The 27,384-nt window shown below is 45.9% G+C and overlaps 1 protein-coding gene across 6 annotated transcripts in view; it reads right to left on the reverse strand.

The window, feature by feature from the left end:
* CUEDC2 (CUE domain containing 2) overlaps nucleotides 1-27,384 on the reverse strand; it is a 30,978-nt gene that overhangs the window by 1,372 nt on the left and 2,222 nt on the right. Inside the window, exons 2-9 of one of the 6 annotated variants that reach the window (XM_030568739.1) lie at nucleotides 14,785-14,890; nucleotides 7,020-7,111; nucleotides 5,997-6,140; nucleotides 5,381-5,442; nucleotides 3,604-3,737; nucleotides 2,133-2,306; nucleotides 1,669-1,730; nucleotides 126-186 (exon numbers count right to left, since the gene is read on the reverse strand). In XM_030568739.1, the coding sequence (XP_030424599.1) occupies nucleotides 126-186; nucleotides 1,669-1,730; nucleotides 2,133-2,306; nucleotides 3,604-3,737; nucleotides 5,381-5,442; nucleotides 5,997-6,140; nucleotides 7,020-7,093 (711 nt within the window). In that variant the 5' untranslated portion in view covers nucleotides 7,094-7,111; nucleotides 14,785-14,890. Of the gene's footprint in view, nucleotides 1-125; nucleotides 187-1,668; nucleotides 1,731-2,132; nucleotides 2,307-3,603; nucleotides 3,738-5,380; nucleotides 5,443-5,996; nucleotides 6,141-7,019; nucleotides 7,112-11,928; nucleotides 12,070-14,698; nucleotides 14,910-27,384 lie in introns of those variants that run through there. The other 5 variants (XM_030568737.1, XM_030568735.1, XM_030568738.1 and 2 more) reach the window with 5 other exon arrangements.

The following is a 27,384-nucleotide window of genomic DNA, read 5'->3' on the forward strand; positions in this document are numbered from 1 at the left end:
TTCCCTCCAGCCAAAGGCTCTATGGACGGGGGTTTCACTGTGGCAGATTCACTCTGCTGCGGACCGGTAGTTAGACCGTTACAGCCAAAGACTCTCATAGCCATGCCGAGTGTGGCTCTCCTCACCTCCTTTGGCGGCACCGGCCTGTGTGTTTTCTGGTCCTCCTCGCTGTCCACCATCATGTATCTGAAACAAACACATTAGTGAAAGCTGCCACACACAACACTGTGACAATCATGGGCTATTCACATCCCGTTTCCTTACCCCCTCCCCATTTTCAGTGTGACCTCAACACTTGCTGCCCTCGACTTCCATCTGGAACACTGGGAATGAGCCCAGGACTAACAGTGGGAGGGAGGAGGTACTGCAGCATCAGAGGTGCTATCCTTCCGATGGGCAGGATCCTGCACAGCCAGCTAAAGGTCTCTGGAACCTGGGGTGACGTCCCAGGCCGTGTGAAGTGTACTTGAAGGCAGACCAGCTACTTGGTTTGCTCAGGCAGGCCCAGATCACCAAGGTATTTAGGTGCCTAGCTCCTAAATGGGAGTTAGGCCCCTAAATACTTTGGAGGATCTGGGTCCTTAGTCTTGCCCTATCAAGAGCTGCTCAGAGATGTAAGGGCCAAGTTCCGATCTATTTTAGGAAGCAGGTTTGCTACTTTCTAATCTCTGTGGGTGGGCAGCATCGACGATGTGTTCTGAGCACCATGCAGCTGAAGGACACGACAGTGGGTTCCTGGTAGCACAGTGCAGAAGTGGCAGCATCTCTCCTTTCAGAGATGACTCCTTCAAAACTTCATGCACTATAATCCTTTACTAAAGTGGCCTGAGGAGTCAAGTGTCATCACGCTCCATGTTTGACTGATGAACAAGTACTTGCTGACGGCACTGATGAGTTCTTTACTTCTGTTCCCACTTTGGAGCCAATACAACTATGTGACGGCACAGCCAGCCTTGGTCATTTCCCCCCAAGCTAGAATAGCTGCTCCTGTGTATTTCCAGCTAGAGGACTGCTCTCAATCACTGTGCTTGAGTTGTGTGGTAAGGTTCTGCACTTACAAATGCCACCATTAAAGTGAGGTTAGCAAATGTGACTAAGTGGCACCTTTTTAGTCAACTCATCTGCTCCCTCGCGATCACACCAAGCTTGTGTCAGATCAGCGGGAGCTAGGTTAGCCCTTGGGAGATAGCACGGCTCTGGGAAAGTGAGCTGGGTTCCGTTCCGCCTTACTCACACCCGCCAGCTGAATTCCAACTGTTGCTTATCACTGGCAGTGACGGAGGGAAGCAGAAAGAACCAGCCTTGAGGGGCAGATCCCAATTGGGCGGGTGCAGGCTGCAGCTTCAGCACTTATGGCTAGCAGCTTTAGGCCCTACTGAACCAAATATGGCTGTAAGAATCAATAGGGACACCCCGAGCAGAGTTCACATCCCTTCTCTGAATGGACCTGCATTTTGAGATTAGCCATGGCCCAGAAATGCCAGGATCCTCTCCTTACCAATGGCCCAACTGCAGAGCGGCACACAGCAAAGCTCTCGGATAGGTTAGTTTGGTAGGGTAGCCTCAGTGGGCAAGTTCTATTTGTGACCTTTTCCCTGAGCTCCTCATCAGAGCCCGTTCTTGCCACTCAACAAGGACATGAGCAGATCTTTGCTGCTTGGTACTTACTTCTGTAAGATAAATCGTTTGAGGTCCTCTTGTTTAGGTGCTTGATGGGGCCTTGCTGTCTCCTGGGATTAGAGAGTAGGAAAGGATGTGGGTGAGCTACAAAGCAATCAGCCTGTTCAATTCCATCCTGTTAGCTAGTCCCTGTGTGGAGAAGCCACCCTGGCTGCCAGCCAGTTGACGTTAGGGGAGGAGAATGCCTGTGCCACAACCTCTCTTATGGCAGCCCAGCAGGCTGGACAGCCTGTACCTGGAGAAGGAGCCAGCTCAGTGGGATCTCACTGCTCTGCTAACAGGGTGAAGACCTGCTGGCCTCTTCCATTTGCTATGGGGACATGGAAGATCCCCACAGCCACTTTCAGAGGTAAAGAACCACGTTTCAACTTGTGTGATGCCCTGCTGTATTTGTGGACACTGCTTCCTCCAATCCACCCTCCCCCCTGATGCTGCTGTCAAGGCCACAATACCTTCAGGTTAGTGCCCCCTGGGCCAGGTTCCACCTTCTCTTCCACCAGTAACTGCACCGCCTCTTCCAGGTTTCCCAGCACCATGGCCAGTGCCTTCTGAGCCTGGCTGAGGGTGCAGGCTGGGAACATCTCCAGGAGCACCTCCACCCCATCCTTCAGGTCACCTTCTGCTCCCTGGTCAGGGTGAGAGACCTGGGATGAGCCTGGAGGGCAGTGAGGGGCTTGGCACTTTAGGCCAGGAAAATTGCTTTCCAGTAAGCCAGATATTTTTCCACAGCTTCAGTAGAACCAGGCCTCCCCTCAGGGGCAGGTGCGAGCCTCATCCCTGAAGCTGGGGAGCTAGTTATGGGTTTAGCTCTTTGCAGGCCCTGCCCACACACACAGCAGCAAGGAGTCTGGATATTATTGACCTACCTCTTGCCAGCAGATTAGCAGTCCCCCAAGGTAGGTCTTCTGGGTGTTGGCTCATTTGCCTACTGTGCTGCTGCACGTCCATCCCCCCCGAGACAGAGATTCTGGGAACTGGCCCATTTACCTGTAGCCCTGACAACTGGCACTCCCAGCGTGTGGAGTCTCAGCGAATGGGGGCGGGGAGGGGTTTAAGCACAGCATGCTACCGCTGCAGCAGAGATGCTGAAGTGCAGCAATGACAGTTTCTATAAAGCAAGTGGCAAATGGTGACAATCACCAAGCAAGAAGAGAGCATCAGTAAACATGTTCTAGCCCCAGTGCAGGGGGAAAGAGAGAAGGGATGGGACCGGGTATGCAGAGAAGTGCTCACAGTGGGGATACCAGCTGTGCAATGCTCTCTACAGCTGGAGCACGGCTTGTCCCTGAATTGCACACAGGGGATGGAGGACAATGGCTCGTATTTAATCAGTGCTTGTTATCCAGCACAGTACAAACATTCTGAACAAGTTCTGCAAACTCTCTCATTAGGAACCACGGCACCGACCACTGAAATGCAGCCACCTGTCCAGTGGAAAGGGGAAGCTGTATGATGGTTTAGGACAGGAAATGGAGACTATAAGAAATTAGAACTTGGAGGGGGTTTAGGGATGCAGAATGCAGCCGACAGAGTCGGAATTTGGCTTTTGTGAAAAGTCCCATGGGATCTTTAATGACAAGCAGGCAGAAGCTCTGCTACCTCCCATCCAGAAAGTAGCACAGCATCTCCCAGCTGCAGAGCTGGTTCCGTGCTGACTCAGAGGGAAGAGCACGAGCTGTGGAGTTGCCCACACCACTTCTGGCAACCTTTGAGTTTTCCTGGGAGGTTTCCCCTCCCAGAACTGACAAGACCTTGCTCATAATATCACACAAGCTGAGGTCACATCTTGAGAGAATACTGGTTCCGGCCACCTACACCACATAGAGCCCTGCAGAGTCAGATTATGTCCAGACCCCCATGGTAACCTATGGCATACAACTCTGTCTATCCTGTGTCTAGTTCTCTATGACAACATCCCAGTACCTGAGCTATGGCTCCCTCTGCTGGTATATGCAGCCTCCTCTCATCAGAAGCTCCTTCCCCCTGCTCTTCGCTCTGGTTCAGCTCTTCAGCAGGGGCTCTGCTCATGCTCTCCACAGCCTTTTGGCAAACCTTTCCTTAAAGACACAGTGCACATTTATTTATGAGCAATCCTGTAAAGGTTACCGCTACCTATTCCTTTCGTTATGGGAAAGACAAGGTTGCTACTGTCCCGTATGCCAGCACAAATTCCTTTCTCCATGACTGGTTTCCAGCCAATGCTCTCCTACTACTGTCAACCAGGTATGGCTGCCACCTTATTCATACAGCCCACAGTGGGGCAGAGTTAAGGTTGCTTAGGTGCCTCAGCTGTGTGTTTCCAGACCTTAACATGTTTGGATTTTTTTTTAAGTGACACCTTAATCTTTTAAATGAATTTCTGGGGTTTGTATTGCTGGGGTTGGGGTAAATTACACCATCCCTGTATTAAGTGATCAGTACATACTCTCAGTTGTTGTCTGGGAACTAATTCACATATAGGCAAGGCTCCTGCACACTGTAAAGCCCAGCATGCAATGTGGTCGGACTGCTTTGATGAAGCCAGCATTGTCGCGCGTGTGTGTGCGGGGAGGAGGGAGAGATGGTTAGTGCACTGGATTGGGAATCAGGATCCCTGGGTTCTTTTCTCCCAGCTCTAACACAGACTCCCTGTGTGTGATAAGAGGAAGTCATTTAGAGGGTATATGCCTCAGTTTCCACATCTGTAAAGTGGGGATGATACTTCCCCGTGCATGTGAGGCACCTTGAGATAGTAGCTTGGAGGGTGCTGTGGCCACGCTGTGTATTATTATGTTATCTGTAGGCTGCTCTCCGGTATGCACGATAAGGGCAGGGCAGTCTGCTCTATTATGTGGGGCCTTTTGGCTCCAGATGAGATGCTAGTGAGGCTTCATTTGGGCAAAATCTGAACCCCTCTGCCCCAATGGGTCTCACCACCAGAGATTTTACACATCTGTTCTCAGGCAGAAAGCTACTGCTTTGCTTTACTGCACTGATACAGCTGACTCTCAGATTCTAAGGCCAGAAGGGACCATTATGTCTGCCCTCCTGCATAGCACAGGTCAGAGAACCTCACCCAGAAATTCCTGCAGCCAGCCCCTAACTCCTGGGTGGGGTAGAGCAGTTCCTTTAGAAAGGCATCCTATCTCAATTTACAGATGCCAATGACAGAGAATCCAGCTGACTCTCTCAGGCTAAGTATAATGTACAATAGACTGTCTGGGTTTGCAACCCTTGAGCCATGCTGCAAACGGGAATGCAGAGAGAAATCCCCAACTTACTGGTTTTGGAAGGAGGATTTGACCTGGTCTGTCCAATCCTGTTTCCAAACTATACACAAGAACCCCTCTAGATATCTCCGGGGCAATAGCCTTGTACAGGGAACCTTCCCCTTACTCTGCATTCGCTTTATATGCAGTTGGGATCACCAGCAACCCTAGGGATTTGTTCAAGTGGATTTTCCCACACAAGTGCCTCTAGTTCAGTCACAAACAAGTGCATTCTAAGCTACCAACCCTCCCACACACTCCTGTCAAGACTCTGACAATCCGATCAGAAGTTAAGCGATTCAGACTCTCATGTGAGACTCTCCTAAATATCCCAGCTTAAAATAGCAAGATAATGCATTGTCCTACGACGCTCCCCATCCCTCAGAGAATTTAAGACTAAAACCACATCCTTGATGCACCTCCACATGCCTGAGCGCCCATCATAAACTTACCTTTGTTGCGAGCTTCGCTGAGCCTTTCCGAGAGGGCAAACATCATTTCACAAATGTTCCCGCTGCAAGAGACAGTTGCAGTGTGATTGGCATACGGAGCATAAGCATTGTCGCCTTCCAATACAAGCTTCTCCTGCTGATCTAGGTACCTACAAGCCCCCCACCCTGAAATCACTGTATAGTATCTGTGTAGTATTCCCCACACACCTGGCAGGGGTTGTGAGAGTCACTAACAGCAGACAGCTGCTTCTGGAATTCTACACTGAGCATATGTGACCCAATCTATGCAAAACAACCATATTGCTGAGCCACTGATCTAGAAAGATGGACCCTGTAAAGCCAATGTGTGCAGCAGGCTAGTGCCATAGTAAATCCAGTACAACAAACTGGGGTCTCAGAAGGCCTGGGGCCTGCTTGCAATCTGTACTGGTATTAGTCATCACATACCCAAGTAAAGGCCTGATTCCGTACATGACTGCATAGTTTTGGGACCAGAAGATCCTTAAACCAAAGCACTGAGCTGCTTAATTTGACAACTGAGCTCTGTGGTACTAAGACACTTAGACCCAGTTCCTGAAGTGTGGCATGTATGTCCCAGGTGATTAGAGGCACACACCTGTTGATTTCTGCAAAGCCAGGGATATATGCCTCCATCATTTCCACAAAGGCATCCATATCAAAGTTCTCTTCGGATGACTCTGGTGAACCTAGTTCTTCCAGGACACTAGCGATGTAGGAGAAGACGACTTCATCCATCCCGCTGGAGACAAGGAGAACACAAGTGTAGGGACTTGAGCTAACAGATACTCACCCCTCTAGTGCCCTTCCACCTAGTGCAACTGCAGTCACAGGACCCACTTGGCCAGCTTCCTGTGGTAAGATTGGATCCGATCTCACAAGTGAAGGCAGGTAGGACCTTGTCAATAGTTATAGGGCAGATTTTCAGGGATAATCTGAGGTCCTGCAGAAAATGACTTGCACAGTTTAATTTGTGACCGTCTTCCTTCCCAGTCAGCACTAAACTAATATCCCAGTACACTGCTGTGGGAGGGAGGACAGTATTGTTGGAGTTACAATGTCTGAGCAAGGTCCTGAAGACTTGTGACAATGTTAATTCTGGTGTTTTGGGCAGATTCTAAGGGTAATTGCACTCTGTAGATAGAATTTCAGGTCAGCAATCTACTTCTGTAGTACTCTTCTTCGCTTTCTGTCTTAAACCTGCATACGGCTGCCATGGACTGCAAAACAGCCACCGTATTCCAACCTAGAGATGGCTGCATTTCACTAGTGGGCAAAATTCTTGTTATATAAACTATGTACAGGTATATCAGTCTGCTGTTTGAAAAGCACTCTGGGATCTGTTTAAGATGATAGGTGCTAGAGAGATCTGTGTTACTGCATAAGAAGTTAATAACCTTATTCCTTCATTTCATTGGAAGCCACTAAATGGTAACACTAAGTTACGGATGGTGAGAGGGTTCTAGCAGACTTTGGACAAATTACATGCACCCCTGAGATCTAGATTGAGGGGCAGCAGAATACAATACATGGAGGTTAGAACATCAGACCTGGAGTTTAATAAAGGGGAAAAGGGACAACTAATAGAAAGTCCAAATTCAAAAGATGAGCTGGAACATACCTGAGATCGGCATCAGGGATGTGGGACTGGATGAAGCACGTCAGAGAGTCTCGAATGATTCTTTCAAGATCCATGTCTCTTTAAATGGGTTTCTTTAAGTGGGGGAAAAAAACCTCATATTTCAGAAGCAAGAATGAGACTAGAGCATTCACATGCACAACACCTCCATGTAGGCTCATGCAATCAAAACAATTCATGAACTCCACCGCTCTAGCACATTGCCCTGGGGAACTGTCATAGGAGTTACCTGCAGTATGAGGAGCCACCAGAGATATCAGCACAACATAGTCCGACCACTCTGTTTTTCACAGCTTCTCTCTGCTACTGGTGTGAAAGGCTTTCACAAGTGCAGAGCAAAGCTCCCCCGCTCAGCAGGTGTAGTACAGCAAGAAATCCTAACACATGGCAAGCTGCAGAGTTGCAGAATCAGATGGCAGGATGGACTCCGATGAAGAAAGGCTTCAGGTATTGCTTGCTCCCTGAGGGAGAGGATGGCTCTTCCAGCTAACAGTGTTTTCAGTGACGCCTGGCTTTGTAAATGCCAGGATAGTGCCTTTCAGGGAAAGGGCAGCCTATAGCGGCTTTCACAAGGGAATACCAGGCAGGGCACAGCCAACTAGTCTGCCAGCCAAAATATCAAAGGTCTCCAGGTCAGACAGGGTAGCGCCAGCGGAATCCTGCACAAACAGGAGCCCACTGTGGTGCTTTGTGAATGAGCTGTTCTGTAGATGAATGTGACCACAACGGGAGCATTTGATAACAGTAACTGAGCAGGGGCGCTCTAAAGATCACAGACCTCCCACGCAAGCAAGGGCAGGACTGCACTGTCCACCCACGCTCTCTCTGCTAGCGTCAGAGTGCAGTCTGAACCGCTGGAGAGACGTTATCCCACCAGCTGTCTCACTCATAACTTCCCTCTTGTGCTTGAGGTACATGCCAGCTGACGGCACAGCAAGCAACCTCTCACTGCTGGGCCTGAGTTACATATGTGGGCACAGACGCCTACTTGAGGAGGGTATCATGATTCCTGGTGAGCGATGTTGGCACTGTACAGACAGCCTGACATGGTCACAACCCCAAAGAGCTTACAATCTACAGGCATGATCACACTTCCAGTATGCGTCAGTGGCAAAACTTCCTTGATTTAACTGGGAGCAGGACCAAACCCTAAATTAGGCAGCACAGGCCTCTAGGAGAGCAACTAGGAGAACTACTGTGTGCAGTTCTGGTCTCCCATGTTTAAGAAGGATGAATTCAAACTGGAACAGGTTCAAAGACGGGCTACTAGGATGATCCGAGGAATGGAAAACCTGTCATATGAAAGGAGACTCAAAGAGCTTGGCTTCTTTAGTCTAGCCAAAAGAAGGCTGAGGGGGGATATGCTTGCTCTTTATAAATATATCAGAGGGATTAATATTAGGGAGGGAGAGGAATTATTTAAGCTTAGTACCAATGTAGATACAAGAACAAATGGATACTAGGAAGTTTAGACTTGAAATTAGACGAAGGTTTCTAACCATTAGAGGAGTGAAGTTCTGGAACAGCCTTCCAAGGGGAGTAGTGGGGGCAAAAGACACATCTGGCTTTAAGACTAAGCTTGATAAGTTTATGGAAGGGATGGTATGATGGGATAGCCTAATTTTTGGCAACTGATCTTTGATTATCAGCAGATAAGTATGCCCAGTGGTCGGTGATGGGATGTTGGATGGGATGGGATCTGAGTTACTGCAGAGAATTCTTTTCTGAGTGCTGGCTGGTGAGTCTTGCCCACATGCTCAGGGTTTAGCTGATCGCCATATTTGGTGTCGGGAAGGAATTATCCTCCGGGGCAGATTGGCAGAGGCCCTGGAGGTTTTTCGCCTTCCTCTGCAGCGTGTGGCATGGGTCACTTGCTGGTTGATTCTCTGCAACTTGAGGTCTTCAAACCACAATTTGAAGACTTCAATAACTCAGACATAGGTTAGGGGTTTGTTATAGAAGTGGATGGGTAGGGTTCTGTGGCCTGCTTTGTGCAGGGGGTCGGACTAGATGATCACATTGGTCCCTTCTGACCCTAGAATCTATGAGTCTATGAGAACTAGCTCTGATAGGAATCAAGGTTGCACACATCTCCTAAGAGAGGACTTTACCAGAGCTAACTGGATACAAACAGCTACCCCACTGTGCTCAGCAGCAGGTTTGAGGGCCCCTGCAGGGAACAGCACTTCCAGACAGGTTATAAGCTTTGTTTTCATGTGTGAATAGAAGTTTCGGAGGCCCCCCTATTGGCCAGAGAACAGCAGGGCTCCTGTGTATTCTGCAAGAGCTATCTGGAATTTACCTCCAGACACAGAACCCCCTGCACCAGCGGGCTGAACACCAGACAGTGGCGCCACATTGGCAAGTACTCTGCCAACCATGCTAGGGTTTAGAACCCATTGCAGCAGCATTCTGTGCTCAGGCAGAGCAGGGAGCAGAGTAAACAACTCTGGCAAATGGGAGAGATTCACAGACTCCAAGGCCAGACGGGGCCACTGCGATCATTTAGCCTGCCCTCCTGCATAGCACAGACCAGAGTGCTACCCTGAACTAGAGAGATCTTTTAGATAAACACCAAACCTTGATTTAAACATGGTCAGTGATGGAGAATTCACCATGACCTTGGGAAGTTATTCTAAGGGCTAATTACCCTAGCCTTTGTCAGAGGTTGGAGATGGATGGCAGGAGAGAGATCACTTGATCATTGCCTGTTAGGTCCACTCCCTCTGGGGCACCTGGCATTGGCCACTGTCAGTAGACAGGATACTCGGCTAGATGGACCTTTGGTCTGACCCGGTACGGCCGTTCTTATATACCCTCAGTGTTAAAAATTTACACCTTCTTTCCAGCCTGAATTTGTCTAGCTTTAACTTCCAACCATTGGATTGTGTTAGACCTTTGGCTGCTAGATTGAAAAGCCCTCTCTTATCAAATGTTTGTTCCCCACGTAGGTACTTACAGACTGTGATCCAGTCACCCCGTATCCTTCTCTTTGTTAAACTAAACGGGTTGTGGGATGCAGGGAAGACCGTCTATACTCCTCGTGGTGAACTCCCATGAAGCATTTGATACTGTTGATCATTAAACTTTCCTGTCCTGCATCCCAGAGGCAGGAGTAGGTGGAAATGGCCTGCAATGATTTTGGCCTTTCTTCCCAGGATCACTATGGGCAATTGCACCTCTCCCTAAAAGACTCACAAGGCTAAATCCTCCTCCTATCAATCTCTCTAAGAAGCCACTGTGGCAGTTAGTGGGAGACCATGAGCTGGAAAGCCAGATGTACCCAGAGGACACCCAGCTCAATGCATCCTTTACATCAAACAGAGATAACCCTGTCACCCAGCTTTCTCATTGCCTAGCTGAGATTAGCACCTGGATGAAGAGTGGTTGGCTGAAGATGAGCCCAGACAAAACTGTAGCAATACTGGTGTGGGAGAAGAAACTTCTCATTCTATAACAGCCCGTTTATGAAAGGCATCTGCCATCAGATTGTTGCTGTGGTCTGGTTGAGGTCCTCCAAATCTTTGCACTGAGCCTGGGCAACACCACACGCAGTGATGAAATACACCCACTTCCATCTGCTGCTGGCCAAAGGGGCACACCCAATCCTACTGGATTCAGATCTGTCCATCATGATCTACATCTTTGTAACACCTAGGCCCAGCTACTGCAGTTCTCTATACTTAGGAACAAGCCCCAAGTCATGACAAAGCTGTCAGGAATTCAAAATATAGCAGCTCTTCTGCTCAGCAGCATAGGTTGCTGGGAACATGTTACCCTGATTTGCTTGTCCCTGCACTGGCTCCCTAGTGGACCAAGTCCAGTTCAAGGTTGCTCTCCTGGTTTTCAGTTTTGCCTGGAATGGCTCCTGAAGGACATCTTTCCCTGTGCCACCAAAACTTCCCACGACAGCTCCGTTTCACTGGCACAGTGGGGGAGGCTCATTACCACCGAAGACAGAATTTCACAGCAGTTGGACCCAGACTACAGTACTCACTATCAGCTGGAATAAGAACCACCACTAATCTCAATTTGTTAAGACCTAAAGGCCAAACCCACTTGTTCTCCCAAGCTCTTCTGCAACTGCAGCCTTCTGCCAGTATTCCCACTTTTCTAAATGTAATAGTTAAAAGACCCCTCCCCTGCCTGACTTTTTCCCATAGGTAAGTAATAATGAGATATCATTGACATCATTCTTCTTTGGAGATGCTCAAATGCTCACAGTGAGGGGCATCAAAAAAAGCAGCTAGATAAATAACATACCTGCAAAAACAACAAAGGATGGAAGACATCTCCAGCAAGGCAAATGTATTATTATTAACCAGAAAGGCTTTTTGCAGTAATTGCAACATGAAAATTCCCATTTCATAACATTGCAATAAAACAAAAGCAAGAAAGTACCCTAATAAGAGCTCTCCAACATGGAGGCCTGGCCACATGCCATCCCTTTATGTGTCTGCTTGTTGCACTGCTTTTCCATTTCAGCTTAGAAGGACTTTTTGCTAGTAAGTTTCTTGCTTCTGTAAATGTCATATTATCAATTGTGGAAGCTGATCATAAACAAACACCTCTCTGCTGTCCATGTGTTTTTTTTTAAATGAATCATATCTTATTAGTTGACTGGCAAAAATCAGTTTGCCATCATCAACCTTGCAGATTTTTATCCATAGAAGAGCTAGATTCTCTTCTGCCTCAAGCATCATCAACCCAATTACTAGCAAATTTCTTACCTCAGAATCTCATTGTTGGGGAGACTGTACTAAGCAACTGTTCTGCAGATTCCAAGCCCAACCTGCAATCGCTGGTCATTAGCAAATTCCCTGAGCTTGCAAGTCCAAGAAAGATCATTAGCCTTTACAGAAACCATAGATGGACAATAAATACAGAGCACCTGGAATGTCCTTTTTACAGTCACTACTGGTAGGGAGAGAGTTCATCGCCCTCTTACTCAGACCCATCATGACATTCTGCTGGTAGGAGAAGAGATTTTCGTCATTTCCACAAGGCTCGCCAATATTGCTATGGGAGGGAACTGTAACAATAAAATGTAACAATAACTGTAATAATAACTTTTTCTGACAACCCAATTTACTGAACAATAGAGCAGAGCCCACACATCAAAGGCACTTCTGCAAGGTCCATAAATTAGTTGCTAGTAATTTATTCTGATCAATAGAACTGGCAAAGTCACTTGTCTCCTTAATCAACAGCACTTGCAGGGGAACATCAGACTGGGAGGAGAGGAACATAAAGGATAAATAAATCAGCAACTGGAATATTGCAGCTCAGACCAACTACTAACTGATCATTTACAATCCCTTTCCAAAACCTTTGACAACTCCTGAGAAGATGTCGGTTTGTAACTGTTTTGTCCCCCAGAACTACCCAGGTTGGTTTCCAAACAAAGGGAATGTCCCATGTTTATGGGAAGTAGACAGACAGACATTACAAAGAAGCTTCAGTCAATGTGCGTAGAGTCCTTCTAAGCTTTCTCAGAACGACTGTTTTAGCATCTCCCCAAACTTCATTTTTATCTCCTAATACAGCCAGATTTATTATTTTGTTCTCAGAGAAACCCACTTTAACAGGCCTCTGAAGAAAGGAAACCCTTTTGTGATATATACATGAGAAGTTCCATGCCAGAAGAGGCATGGGCAGAGTTTGGATAATCTGAGTGCTTTTCAGTGAGTCCTCCATAGCCCTCAACTTCCCTGCCACAGAGGAAAATGGCAAACAAAAGTGAAGAATGTCTCCACTGCTGAGCTTCCTTAGTTCCTGGAGCTACAGAAGGAGACTTTTCATAACACTATATGCTACGAACTCCCCCTGTTCTTTGATATCAATTAGTGACAAAGGACACCCACCCCACTACCGCAACCACCACCACAGAATGTGAGACAGTCTTCCGGGATGCCTGAACCAGGCTCTATCTCCCCATACTGCTTAACCCCATCCTCAGTGGGCCACACTCTTAAGGGCCAATGCACATTTCCCATTCTCCTCCCAGCCAGAGATTCTTCCTTTGAAGGCTCTTCTTCCTTGGGACACCTACTCACCAAGAGCAGCTAGCCTATGATATGCTGATTGTGGTAGCAGCATTATGGGAGGACATGGTCCAGATTTATTCCCTGTCCAGGCAGACTAAATTAGCAAAGACAGTCTCCTTTGCTCAATCCCAGACCAGCAGTAAAATACTGGTGATTATTATTTAGTGTACCCCCAAAAAACAAATAAAAAATATCCAGCCACCCTTTTCTCAGTCAGACATTTATACTTTTCACGTCTTTCAATGCACAGATATTGGTTAGGCCTCAACTTCCCTGCGATGGTAGTCATTATTTTACAGACGAGGAAGCTGAGTCATCAAATAGTAAAGTGACTTGACCAAGTTCATAGATGATGTCTGGCAGAACTGGAACCCAGGTCTCCTGACTCTCAGGTCATTAGCAGATCCCAAACTGAATGCAGAGAATCCATCTCAGCAGAGGACATCAAATGAAATGTGCAAGGAAGCGTTAGTTCATGGATCATGCTCACAGCAAGATGGTTTTTAAATGACAGACCTGACAACTTCAGTAACTGAGTTAGCACCATTGCTAGGTCTCCACTGCTGCCAGATATCTGGACCCAGTAGGACTAGCAGCTCCAGCGTTGGAGTCCATTCTTTTCCAACTCACACAAGTCTGGAAATCACTACTTTAGTAAACTTAAAGAGACTAATCTAGTCAAAGCAACGGCCTTATGGGATTTGGCCCTCTGAAGTTTGGAGGTCACCTCAGCTTATCAAAGGCCGTTACACTAGTTGATTCTATGTAACTAGCATTCTCTCTATGAAACCCCTCTGGAGATGGGCGTGATAGGATAAGGCTGCCTCTCGGATGAAGAGTGTCCGATTTCAGCAGCCTTGCAGGAGGCTAGTTTCCGTTGCTGGAGAGAAATGGGTGTTACTGAGTCAGGCATAATGTGATGTGTGTGGCTGCATGTGCATGTTCTTATCTACATGAGTCTGGTTATTCTTAAACTGTGCACAAGCAATTCCAGGAACCCCAGTTTGGTTGACCTCGGCTGCTGCCTTAGTGACTCTTCCCCCACATCTCCAACCACCCTCCCAGCTGCTGGAACCTTCTCTCACTTGCTGATCCAGCACCTGCCACTCCAGAACTAGAAGACCAGCAGCAGATTCTCCCTTAGCAGATTCATCACACTGCCCTCTGCTGACCTATTATAGCTCAGCGGATTGATTACACTATCCTCAGATGCAATTTCATGAGCAGAGCAGTCCTAGCTAGTGTGGTCAGAAGAGACAATGCTCCATCAATTATTTTATCAGAAAACAGGGAGGTGATGAAAGTATGTGGCTTCCATCGGCTTCCACGCCCCACTTAGTAAACGGAAAAACATCTGGTTTCAGAATATTATGTATGGCCAGGAGAGGGCGAGTTGGCGTAGTCTCTTAATTATAAGTCTCAGAATGACACGTCAACAGGATAGTATTTTACCATATCCATCAACAAGAGCCGTACTTAGATAAACCTATTCATTACAAAGCCAAGCCATTATATTCAAAGTTTTCAATTTAAAGGCTGTCAGATCTCCTGAATGTACTCCACTGGAGATCACAAGCATTGAGCCCTCAGAAAAATGAAAGAGCACAAGCACACCTGCCGACCCAGGCACCTGTCTCTGAGACAGATCTCCTTATAAGGGACACAGACCATCCAGAATTTTTCTTCCAGTGATACAGGACCTTGTATCTCAGACCTCTCCTTCCCTTTCACGTGGCACATTCATCTGGAACGATTGTGAAGGCTGAAGGCTCTCCTGCCTATCAGATTCCGTTTGTAGTTATTCTCCTGAAATAGAGAAAACTAAATAAAAACCTGTCATAAACAGATAGCTAAGGGTTAATGTCTCTTTCACCTGAAACACCTGACCAAAGAACCAATCAGGAAACCGGATTTTTTCAACTTTGGGTGGAGGGAAGTGTGTCTCTGAGTCTTTTGTCTGTCTGCCTGCTTCTCTGAGCTTTGGAGAAGTACCTTCTACTTTCTAGTCTTCTGTTTCTAAGTGTAAGGACAAAGAAATCAGATAGTAAGTTCTATGGTTTCTTTTCTTTGGTATTTGCATGAATATAAGTGCTGGAATGCTTTGATTTGTATTCTTTTTGAATAAGGCTGTTTATTCAATATTCTTTTAAGCAATTGACCCTGTGTTGTATCATCTTAATACAGAGAGAACATTTGTATTTTTTCTTTCTTTTTTATATAAAGTTTTCTTTTAAGACCTGTTGGAGTTTTTCTTTACTTCAGGGAAATTAAGTCTGTACTCACCAGGGAATTGGTGGGAGGAAGAAATCAAGGGGAGAGCTGTGTGTTGAATTGCTAGCCTGATTTGGCATTTCCTCTGGGTGAAGAGGAAAGTGCTTTTGTTCCAGGATTGGGAACGGAGAGGGGGAATCACTCTGCGTAGTTTCACAGAGCTTGTGTCTGGGTATCTCTCTAGGAGCATCTGGAGGGGGGAAGGGAAAAAGGATTATTTCCCTTTGTTGTGAGACTCAAGGGATTTGGGTCTTGGGTCCCCAGGGAAGGTTTTTCAGTGGGACCAGAGTGCCCCAAAACACTCTAATTTTTTGGGTGGTGGCAGCAGTACCAGGTCCAAGCTGGTAACTAAGCTTGGAGGTTTTCATGCTAACCCCCATATTTTGGACGCTAAGGTCCAGAATCTGGGAATAAGGTTATAACATGGTGTAGCAGCGGCGGGATATAGACAGAATCCAGAAGCCAGTAGGAATATTATATTTTTCTTTTCTCTGCTAAGGGCTTTTTAGCAGAGAGAAACAGTTTGGTTTTAAAAGGGAACCAGAGAGAATTTTTTTTTTTCTGCTCTCTCTAGCAGTTTGTGGTTTGCATGTTAAGCGAGAAGACTGTTAAGGGTCTTTTGTCATGCAATAGCCCTCCCATTAGCAGGCAAGTACCAGCACTTATATGCATGCAAATAAAGTGGTTTTTCTGGTTTCCCTTAATTGAACATTAGCTAGAGAGAGAAAAGGAAAAAAGCACTGTTGCTAGGCAGACTTCAGGAGGGAACAGAGAGCCTGCAGTTCAGAAAATAAACACCGGAGGGCACCCCAACACAAGAAAACAGGAACCATGACTTCTAAGGCAAAGATTGACGCCGAAGAACAAATCAAAGACGCTGAACACAGGCGACAGATGGAGATGAAAGAAAAGGAAGAAAGCCTCAAACTGGCAGCCTTCCAAAGAGAACAGGCAGCCCAAGAGGCAGCACACAAAAGAAAACTAGAAGAAGAAGAGGTGGCCCACCGAAGGAAGCAAGAAGAAGAAGAGGTGGCCCACCGCCGAGAAATGGAAAAACAACAAAAAGAAAATGAAGAGAAGGAAAAACAGAGAAAACATGAACTGGAGATGGCAAAAGCTGGGCTGCATGTGCCAGCCAACCCTAACAACCCGGCGCCAATTATTGCTCCACAGCACAGAAAATTTCCCACCTACAAGGCAGGTGATGACACCGAGGCCTTCTTGGAAAATTTTGAAAGAGCCTGTCTTGGGTACAGCATCCCCGAAGACCAGTACATGGTAGAATTAAGGCCACACCTCAGTGGACCTTTAGCAGAGGTGGCAGCTGAAATGCCCAAGCCGCAAATGAATGACTATAAACTTTTTCAAACCAAGGCCAGATACAGGATGGGGATAACCCCAGATCATGCCCGTCGGCGCTTCAGAACCCAAAAATGGAAACCAGAGGTGTCATTTCCCAAACACGCCTACTACATTGCAAAAAACTATGAGGCCTGGTTAACAGGAAACAACATTCAAACCTTGGAAGAAGTGAACCTCCTCATACAAATGGAGCAGTTCTTGGATGGTGTTCCTGAAGACATCACACGGTACATACAAGATAGAAATCCCAAAACTATCGCTGAGGCGGGGGAGATTGGAGCCAAATGGATGGAACTGGCAGAAAGCAAAAAAGCTACTGTCAAGGGGAACGATTACCCCAGGGGGCACACAGACCATAAACCCTACAACCGAGGACAGCCAAAGACCCTCCATACCACCCAAGTAAAGCCACAGATACCCTACTCTTCAACCTCACCAGTCTCCAGTAACTCACCTCGGCCCAGTGACCCATCAGATGGAAGATGCTTTAAGTGTAATGAACCGGGACATATCAAGGCCAACTGTCCCAAGAACACCATGCGAGTGCAATTCATTACACCACCATCACCCCAAAGATCCCCAGGCCCAGATGCCTCTCAAATACCCTTGGAGCGAAGGGAAAATTTGAGAGTGGGCGGAAAGAAGGTTACTGCGTGGAGAGACACGGGGGCACAAGTGTCAGCTATCCACCAATCCTTCGTTGACCCCAAATTCATCAACCCAAAGGCCAAAGTTACCATTTACCCCTTCATGTCACAAGCTGTAGACTTGCCTACAGCTGAACTGCCTGTCCAGTACAAAGGCTGGTCAGGAATGTGGACTTTTGCAGTCTATGACAATTATCCTATCCCCATGCTACTGGGGGAAGACTTGGCCAACCAGGTGAGGCGGGCCAAGAGAGTGGGAATGGTTACCCGTAGCCAAACCAGGCAAGCTTCCAGACCCATTCCTGTTCCTGAGCCGTCCACAGAGGCCCCGTCTGTGTTACCAGAGACCCAGACAGAGGTAGTGGACCCGGATTCCATGCCTACCACTGAAACAGCCACAGCATCTCCAGTCCCAGGCCCGGAACTGGAACAGCAACCAGCACCAGCAAGTGCAACCACATCTTCAAACTCAACGCCAGAGGGCGCCAGCGAGCCACAACTGGCAGAAGCACACGACAGCCATACCCAAAAGGCTCAGCCAGAGCCTGAAATACCCTCAGGTGCAACAGCGGAGAGCGGTTCACCAGCAACGGAAACAACCCCATCACCTACATCGCTTCCAGAGGGACCAAGCCCAAGTCCACAGTCTGAGGAAGAACTGGTGACCCCAGCCTCAAGGGAACAGTTCCAGGCTGAGCAGCAAGCAGATGACAGCCTTCAGAAAGCGTGGGCGGCGGCACGGAGCACCCCACCGCCTCTCAGCTCTTCAAATCGATCCCGGTTTGTTATAGACCAAGGACTTTTATACAAGGAAATTCTTTCTGGTGGACACCGGGAAGAATGGCAGCCGCAAAAACAGTTGGTGGTTCCAACTAAGTACCGGGAAAAGCTCTTAAGCTTAGCCCATGATCATCCCAGTGGCCATGCTGGGGTGAACAGAACCAAGGACCGGTTGGGGAAGTCCTTCCACTGGGAGGGGATGGGCAAGGATGTTGCCAAGTATGTCCGGTCTTGTGAGGTATGCCAAACAGTAGGTAAGCCTCAAGACCAGGTCAAGGCCCCTCTCCAGCCACTCCCCATAATTGAGGTCCCATTTCAGCGAGTAGCTGTGGATATTCTGGGCCCTTTCCCAAAAAAGACGCCCAGAGGAAAGCAGTATGTACTGACTTTAGTGGACTTTGCTACCCGATGGCCAGAAGCAGTAGCTCTAGGCAACACCAGGGCTAACACTGTATGCCTGGCCCTAACAGACATCTTTGCCAGGGTAGGTTGGCCCTCCGACATCCTTACAGATTCAGGGTCTAATTTCCTGGCAGGGACCATGGAAAAACTGTGGGAAACTCATGGGGTGAATCACTTGGTTGCCACCCCGTACCACCATCAAACCAATGGCCTGGTGGAAAGGTTCAATGGAACTTTGGGGGCCATGATAAGAAAATTCATCAACGAATTCTCCAATAATTGGGACCTAGTGTTGCAGCAGTTGCTGTTTGCCTACAGGGCTGTACCACATCCCAGTTTAGGGTTTTCACCATTTGAACTTGTGTATGGTCACGAGGTTAAGGGGCCATTACAGTTGGTGAAGCAGCAATGGGAGGGGTTTACGCCTTCTCCAGAAACTAACATTCTGGACTTTGTAAGCAACCTACAAAGCACCCTCCGACACTCTTTAGCCCTTGCTAGAGAGAACCTAAAGGATGCTCAACTTAGTAGTATATGTAAAGGTGCATGTGTTGTATTAATCTGTTTATTTTCAAGTTCTAGAAGGAAATTGCCGCCAGTGAGCTTCCCCACTGTCTGCAATTTGGGGGGCGTGTCATAAACAGATAGCTAAGGGTTAATGTCTCTTTCACCTGAAACACCTGACCAGAGAACCAATCAGGAAACCGGATTTTTTCAACTTTGGGTGGAGGGAAGTGGGTGTCTGAGTCTTTTGTCTGCCTGCCTGCTTCTCTGAGCTTTGGAGAAGTACCTTTTACTTTCTAGTCTTCTGTTTCTAAGTGTAAGGACAAAGAGATCAGATAGTAAGTTCTATGGTTTCTTTTCTTTGGTATTTGCATGAATATAAGTGCTGGAATGCTTTGATTTGTATTCTTTTTGAATAAGGCTGTTTATTCAATATTCTTTTAAGCAATTGACCCTGTGTTGTATCATCTTAATACAGAGAGAACATTTGTATTTTTTCTTTCTTTTTTTTTATATAAAGCTTTCTTTTAAGACCTGTTGGAGTTTTTCTTTACTTCAGGGAAATTGAGTCTGTACTCACCAGGGAATTGGTGGGAGGAAGAAATCAGGGGAGGTCTGTGTGTGTTGAATTGGCTAGCCTGATTTTACATTCCCTCTGGGGGGAATAGGAAAGTACTTTTTGTTTCCAGGATTGGGAACAGAGAGGGGGGAGTCTCTGTGCAGTTTCACAGAGCTTGTGTCTGTGTATCTCTCCAGGAGCACCTGGAGGGGGGAAGGGAAATAGGATTATTTCCCTTTGTTGTGAGACTCAAGGGATTTGGGTTTTGGGGTCCCCAGGGAAGGTTTTCCAGTGGGACCAGAGTGCCCCAAAACACTCTAATTTTTTGGGTGGTGGCAGCAGGTACCAGGTCCAAGCTGGTGACTAAGCTTGGAGATTTTTCATGCTAACCCCCATATTTTGGACGCTAAGGTCCAAAGGTCAGCATTCGTCACCCATGCGGGGGTGTATGAATTCAATGTCCTTCCTTTCGGCCTTCGAAATGCACCCGCCACCTTCCAGAGGCTGGTAGATGGTCTACTAGCTGGACTGGGAGAATTCGCAGTTGCCTACCTCGATGATGTGGCCATTTTTTCAGACTCCTGGCCCGAACACCTACTACACCTGAAAAAGGTCTTTAAGCGCATCAGGCAGGCAGGACTAACTGTTAAGGCCAAAAAGTGTCAAATAGGCCAAAACAGAGTGACTTACCTGGGGCACCAGGTGGGTCGAGGAACCATAAACCCCCTACAGGCCAAGGTGGATGCTATCCAAAAGTGGCCTGTCCCAAGGTCAAAGAAACAGGTCCAATCCTTCTTAGGCTTGGCCGGATACTACAGGCGATTTGTACCACACTACAGCCAAATCGCTGCCCCATTAACCGACCTAACCAAAAAGACCCAGCCAAATGCCGTTAAGTGGACTAATGAGTGTCAAGAAGCCTTTACCCAACTTAAGGCAACACTCATGTCTGACCCTGTACTCAGGGCCCCGGATTTTGACAAGCCATTCCTAGTAACCACAGATGCATCTGAGCGTGGTATAGGAGCAGTGCTCATGCAGGAAGCAACAGATCACAACTTCCATCCTGTCGTGTTTCTCAGCAAGAAACTGTCTGAGAGGGAAAGTCACTGGTCAGTCAGTGAAAAGGAATGCTATGCCATTGTGTACGCCCTGGAAAAGCTACGCCCATATGTTTGGGGACGGCGGTTCCAACTACAAACTGACCATGCTGCACTAAAGTGGCTTCATACTGCCAAGGGGAACAACAAGAAACTTCTTCGGTGGAGTTTAGCTCTCCAAGATTTTGATTTTGACATTCAACACATCACAGGAGCTTCTAACAAAGTTGCTGATGCACTCTCCCGTCAGAGTTTCCCAGAATCCAGTAGTTAAAAAGTGTTCTTAACATGTAAAAGTCTGTTAGTTATATACTTAGTAGTATATGTAAAGGTGCATGTGTTGTATTAATCTGTTTATTTTCAAGTTCTAGAAGGAAATTGCCGCCAGTGAGCTTCCCCACTGTCTGCAATTTGGGGGGCGTGTCATAAACAGATAGCTAAGGGTTAATGTCTCTTTCACCTGAAACACCTGACCAAAGAACCAATCAGGAAACCGGATTTTTTCAACTTTGGGTGCAGGGAAGTGTGTCTCTGAGTCTTTTGTCTGTCTGCCTGCTTCTCTGAGCTTTGGAGAAGTACCTTCTACTTTCTAGTCTTCTGTTTCTAAGTGTAAGGACAAAGAAATCAGATAGTAAGTTCTATGGTTTCTTTTCTTTGGTATTTGCATGAATATAAGTGCTGGAATGCTTTGATTTGTATTCTTTTTGAATAAGGCTGTTTATTCAATATTCTTTTAAGCAATTGACCCTGTGTTGTATCATCTTAATACAGAGAGAACATTTGTATTTTTTCTTTCTTTTTTATATAAAGTTTTCTTTTAAGACCTGTTGGAGTTTTTCTTTACTTCAGGGAAATTAAGTCTGTACTCACCAGGGAATTGGTGGGAGGAAGAAATCAAGGGGAGAGCTGTGTGTTGAATTGCTAGCCTGATTTGGCATTTCCTCTGGGTGAAGAGGAAAGTGCTTTTGTTCCAGGATTGGGAACGGAGAGGGGGAATCACTCTGCGTAGTTTCACAGAGCTTGTGTCTGGGTATCTCTCTAGGAGCATCTGGAGGGGGGAAGGGAAAAAGGATTATTTCCCTTTGTTGTGAGACTCAAGGGATTTGGGTCTTGGGTCCCCAGGGAAGGTTTTTCAGTGGGACCAGAGTGCCCCAAAACACTCTAATTTTTTGGGTGGTGGCAGCAGTACCAGGTCCAAGCTGGTAACTAAGCTTGGAGGTTTTCATGCTAACCCCCATATTTTGGACGCTAAGGTCCAGAATCTGGGAATAAGGTTATAACAACCCATGGAAAAATATTTGGAAACTGATTCTTCAAGATCAAACTAATCCTTACAAATTTTGTTTTGTGTTTTCAAAGTTTCAGAATGCCTTACTTTAGGACAGCAGAAAGGTCTTTGGTGCCGTATCTTCTTCTATTTATGATGTGAGAGGATTAACTGGGGGCTCTGTTACCAGATCTCATCCTTTAAGCAGAGTTTTGAAGGGGACGAGGTTTATAATGTAGTGAGAAATCTAAAGGCAGGGGAAATAATTTTCCCCAAGGCGCAAACACAATTGTACTGAAACGACGCTATCATTCTTTTAAGCCTCCAGCCATAACTGCAGTGTGGATTTTAACATAACCAGCTCTTTGGTGGGGGGTTAGCTGGCTCAGCTCCCCACGCAGAACTCCTTAATTATTTTTCACCATTATAAAATAGGCCTGAGAACTCTTCCTAGTTTCCTGTGCAAAAACATAGCTCTTTCATGCATAGCCAAGAAATGGCATTGCTGTCATTCTGCCTTGATTGATTGATTCTTTCAGAAGTGATTGTGTCATCCGCTGGCTGTGGTTACAACCTGATAGTTTTACACTGTCAGAGCTGACGATCTCAGACCACTGGAATCCCATCTGACGAAGGCTCATGCTCCAAAATGTCTGTTAATCTATAAGGTGCCACAGGATTCTTTGCTGCTTTTATGGAATCCCTTGTCATCTTTTGGGAGGGTCATATATAATAAAACCCAACCTATTAAACTGCCACCAGTGTGCTCAGGGGAGTTTACCAGCTGAATACAGGTATCCTGGCATGATGGGTTCAAGTTGCCATATTGGATGGACTGCTTATTTGGTTTCCACAAAACTCACTTGGTCAGAGCCATTTCTCAAGCTGGGCTGAGAGAAAAGTGGTATCATTTAGAAAAAGGTGTGAAGTGACTACTTGAAAATCTATTCCTTTCTCTATCAAATACCTTTGCTCATGGCGTTCTTGATACTATGGTTCAATAGTATCTCAGGGTATATCTATAATGCAGTAGCTGTGCACGGGCTAGCCTACTCGAGCTAGTTTGAATCCAGCTAGCACAGATAACAATAGCAGTGAAAGACAGCACAACGTGGCTCCAACACAGGTAGTGCAAGCCCTGCACAGATAAGCCCACGCTGCATTGTCTCCATTGCTATCGTTATCCACAACAGCTGGATTCAAGCTCGCTCATGCACAGCTTTTGTTGAATTGATATACCCATAAACTGTCATGGCTAGTGCTACCCACATCTGTTCTCTGATGTACCTGCATGAACAGAAGGAATTTTCCCTCCCCCTTACATGACCTACACGTTGGGTCTTTGCAATGGAGCTCCAGAAAACACTCTCCTATAGTGATGGTATGGTTCTCAGGGTATAGTATTAATGGAAATACCTCGTTTCATTTTATCCTGGAAACTTCTTGACTAACACACACATTCTGGAGGTGGAATTATTCCCAAATTCTGATTTTTTCCCCAGTTTCTCTTAGTACCTGTTACTTTAGGGTAGCAGACCCATGAGTCTCTGTTGCTAGACTACCAGAATTTCACTTACAGGCAGGATGAGAATGTTCTCTCACATACAACACAACTTTTTTTTCCTACTGGTGCAGAGATCCACGTCAAAGCCCTTTATATTAACTAGAGAGCTAAAGATGGCACGTCTATAATTGTATAAATTATTTAAGTGTCATCTTTCAAATCTCTCTGCTCTGGAAACACAGGATCAAATCCCAGTGGAAGCTTATCATCTTTTGTCCCATTGTAGTAGATACACTGAATTCCGTGCACTTTACAGCCTGGGGATCTTTCAGATGAGACCTTAAAAAACAGAAGATGCCTTGTATAGGAGGAGTAGCTGTGTTAGTCTGGATCTGTAAAAGCAGCAAAGAGTCCTGTGGCACCTTATAAACTAACAGACGTTTTGGAGCATGAGCTTTTGTGGGTGAATACCCACTTCGTCGGATGCATGCACGAAAGCTCATGCTCCAAAACGTCTGTTAGTCTATAAGGTGCCACAGGACTCTTTGCTGCTTTTAAAAGATGCCTTGTCTGCTCTACACAAGTGTTAAAGATCCTCCAGCATTTTTTGTAAGGACAGATGCTGTGGTGAGGCCTACACACTGGGCTGGGGTCTTGCTGAAACTGAAGGGCAAAAAAAAAAAAAAAAAAAATCATGGTAGGCCATATGATGTCCAGAGACTTTTAGGTTTCAGAGTAGCAGCCATGTTAGTCTGTATCCACAAAAAGAACAGGAGTACTTGTGGCACCTTAGAGGCTAACAAATTTATTTGAGCATATGCTTTCATGGGCTACAGCCCACTTCATCGGATGCATAGACTGGAACATACAGCAAGAAGATATTTATACATATAGAGAACATGAAAAGGTGGAAGTAGCCATACCAACTGTAAGAGACTTTTAGAAAATCACAAATTAGCAGAAAAGCCTGATGGCTTCAGTAAATGGAAGGAGGTGTCGATGTTTCAGGCACTGAAGATTATTCTTGAATGGTTAAAGTGAGGGAACAGGGATGGTTTATCATGTCCCTTCTAGACACTGTTTGAAAGAGAGTTATTGGAGTGGTGGGATCATTGGGATATGGAAAGCCTTCCCTTCAGCCTGCGAATTGTGGCTTCTGTGAAATACTCTGGTACATCCAGGGCAGTAACTAGACCAGCAAGGATGTCAGACAACTGCTGCTGGATTCCAGATTATCTCTGGAAGTCAGAGTTAAGGTTGCTGTGACTCCCTCGCTCATGTTTTTTTTCTAATTTTGTTTAACCAACTCTGAAAATTAGCTGAACACTGCCACAGGCTAAGACAGCACCCTGATGCAAAGGAAATTGACCAGAAGCATGTTCCAAATGCTGTCCCAAGACTGAGGAAGCGAGATAGACAGGTGAACTTTCTGCTCTGGATCCTATGTATGAGCTGCTTGTTCAACAGAACAGCAGGCATTAGAGACAGCAGCTATATTTTCCTTTATTGTTCTTTTTTCTCCCCCTTCTTGTGCATTGCCTGTCTTAAAACAAACAGCAACCTCCAAAACCTAACCAGCCAAAACAAAAAAAGGAACATTTTTCAATAACAGCTCTCTAGCTACAATCCAATAGCAAACTGACTCATGCTGCTTCCCCCCCACATGAACTTTCAGTACAAGCAACAGACTTCAACAAACAATTTACTCTTTGAAACACTTTGTTAAACTTAAAAGAAAACTTTCCACAATAAATAGCCTCCAGGATATTTAGAGTTCCAGATTATGCTTTGGTTTTTGTTGTTCTGTGCAAAACAAGTGTCTGAAGGACTTTTATGGTGTGGTTGCTATGGGAGAGCAGGTCAGGCTTCTTGCACACATAACCCAATTAACTTTATAGTGTTGCAACAGTAAAACTGGCTTCTATCAACAACCCAATACCCTCCAGCCTGATACTTCTAATTAATACAACACACAGTACATTTGGCAATGGCCAAAAATTTCCCTCCCTCCCTGTCACATAGCATGCTGTGCACTGGATAGCTGCAACCCTCCTCTCTAGAGATGGCTGCACTTCGGTAGTGCTGTATGTATACAGAGCCCTATCTTGCAGCCCTTCCCTAGGCAAAACTCACATTTATGTGAATGGAAGTTTTGCCCGAGTAAGGACTACAGGATCACAGCTAGGCTTTGTAAAGCTTTTTGGTACCTGTAGTATAGTCAGCAGTCCACTCTAGGACTGTTTAGCTCAAGCCAAGAATTAGGGAGACCTAGTGTGGGAAGCACAGAATGTGTAGTTTAGGAGCTAGAGACAAGGAATCTGTCTTCATGTAGTAGCCTAAAAGAATTTCCTTTACACTAATTACTACCAAATGATTTTTCTTCTCTGTTGCAAAGGACACTACAATATCTTTCAGGATGAAAGATACTATATACATGTAAAATATTAAGCTGAATATGTTAATAGGCATAGTAGCCTTGGAATTTTGTGGCAAAATTTCTCAAGTTCTACATTTCTGTGGCGGGGCTTGAAAAACCATAGAATTGGAGAACTGGAAGGGACCTTGAGTGTATAATTAATACAGCAAAATCCTATTCCTAACCAGCAAAAGGAGCTGTGGTCCCAGCTACAGCCATGAAACATTACTTGTGTGTCTTATTAAAGCAATAAGACACCAGAGGATGGAAGCTGAGCTGTGCCATCCCAGCATCTTTGCATTTTCGGCATGGGTCTCAAAAGCAAAGTGTTAAATCACCCGAATAATAGGTTGATTGTTAAAAACAGTTCTGAGCTGTAATCCCAGTTCTGACACAGACTGGCTGTGTGACCTTGGGAAAGTCATTAAATCTCCTTGACTCAGTTTCCCTTCTGTAACATGGGGATAATGTTCAGTTTCCTACCTCACAAGGAGTTCGGAGGATTAGTTAATGTTTATAAAACACTTTGAGCAAGTGCTAATAAGTGCTAAATGCTGTCATCTCAGCATGACACACATCCTGGAGTACTTGATTTCCTAATTTAATGCTGTTTTAAAAAGTAATTTGGTTAAATAGCAGCTATCTCCATACATCTGGGTGCTACACAAAGAAATTGGGACTAGATAAAAGCAAATATTGTACCTAAAGTTAAACTAATAGTAAGTTTTGTAATGAATTTGCTATAGCTTTGTCACTTTTCAAGACCCCCTATCCCAGTAGCTTTTCTAGTATGTTAGCCAATAGGCCAGAAGCATGAACATGAACTCTAGATAGTTGTATGATTGTAAGTCAGGATACTTCGAATATCACAATCCCACTATTATTAAGTGTCTGGAAGTCAAACTAAAATACAAAAATCTAGAGTTTAACTCCCCCAATCTCATACATGTCTTCCCGGATCCACTACCAAGAAACCCAGGAGATCACCAGCAAAAGAAAAAAACAACACAAACATGGAAGAGGATTGAAGACAAAGGCACATTTATTTTTTATTATAGTCAGATATTTTTCCTGTAAATGTCATGTGACAGCCGTCAAATAAAACACACAAAAGTAAACAGGGCTATACAATTATCTCGGGACTTGGCAGACTGGTGTGATGTTATGAGAACCTCTCTGGCTGCGTGTGTACACAATCCCCACCAAGAGAAATTAGGAACCAAGGAGTCTCAGGGATGCAAGTAGCATTTTAGTGGTCAGTCAGGACTGGTCTGTGTTTCTGGCTCTGCCACTGACTTGCTGCATTGCCCATAGTAGATCACTAGGGCGACAGGTTTTCATCCCGAATGCTGCCATTTTTAGATGTCTAACTTTAGATAGTTTGGGGCTGATTTTCAGAAGAGCCTGGCTGAGCAGTCACAGCTCCATAGTTCCTAATGACTTTGGCTGAATTCTCAGCATCTCTAGAAGTTGGGGAAAGGTGTGTCA

This window comes from Gopherus evgoodei, chromosome 7 (assembly GCF_007399415.2).
Source record: "Gopherus evgoodei ecotype Sinaloan lineage chromosome 7, rGopEvg1_v1.p, whole genome shotgun sequence".
Classification (NCBI taxonomy): Eukaryota; Metazoa; Chordata; order Testudines; family Testudinidae; genus Gopherus; species Gopherus evgoodei.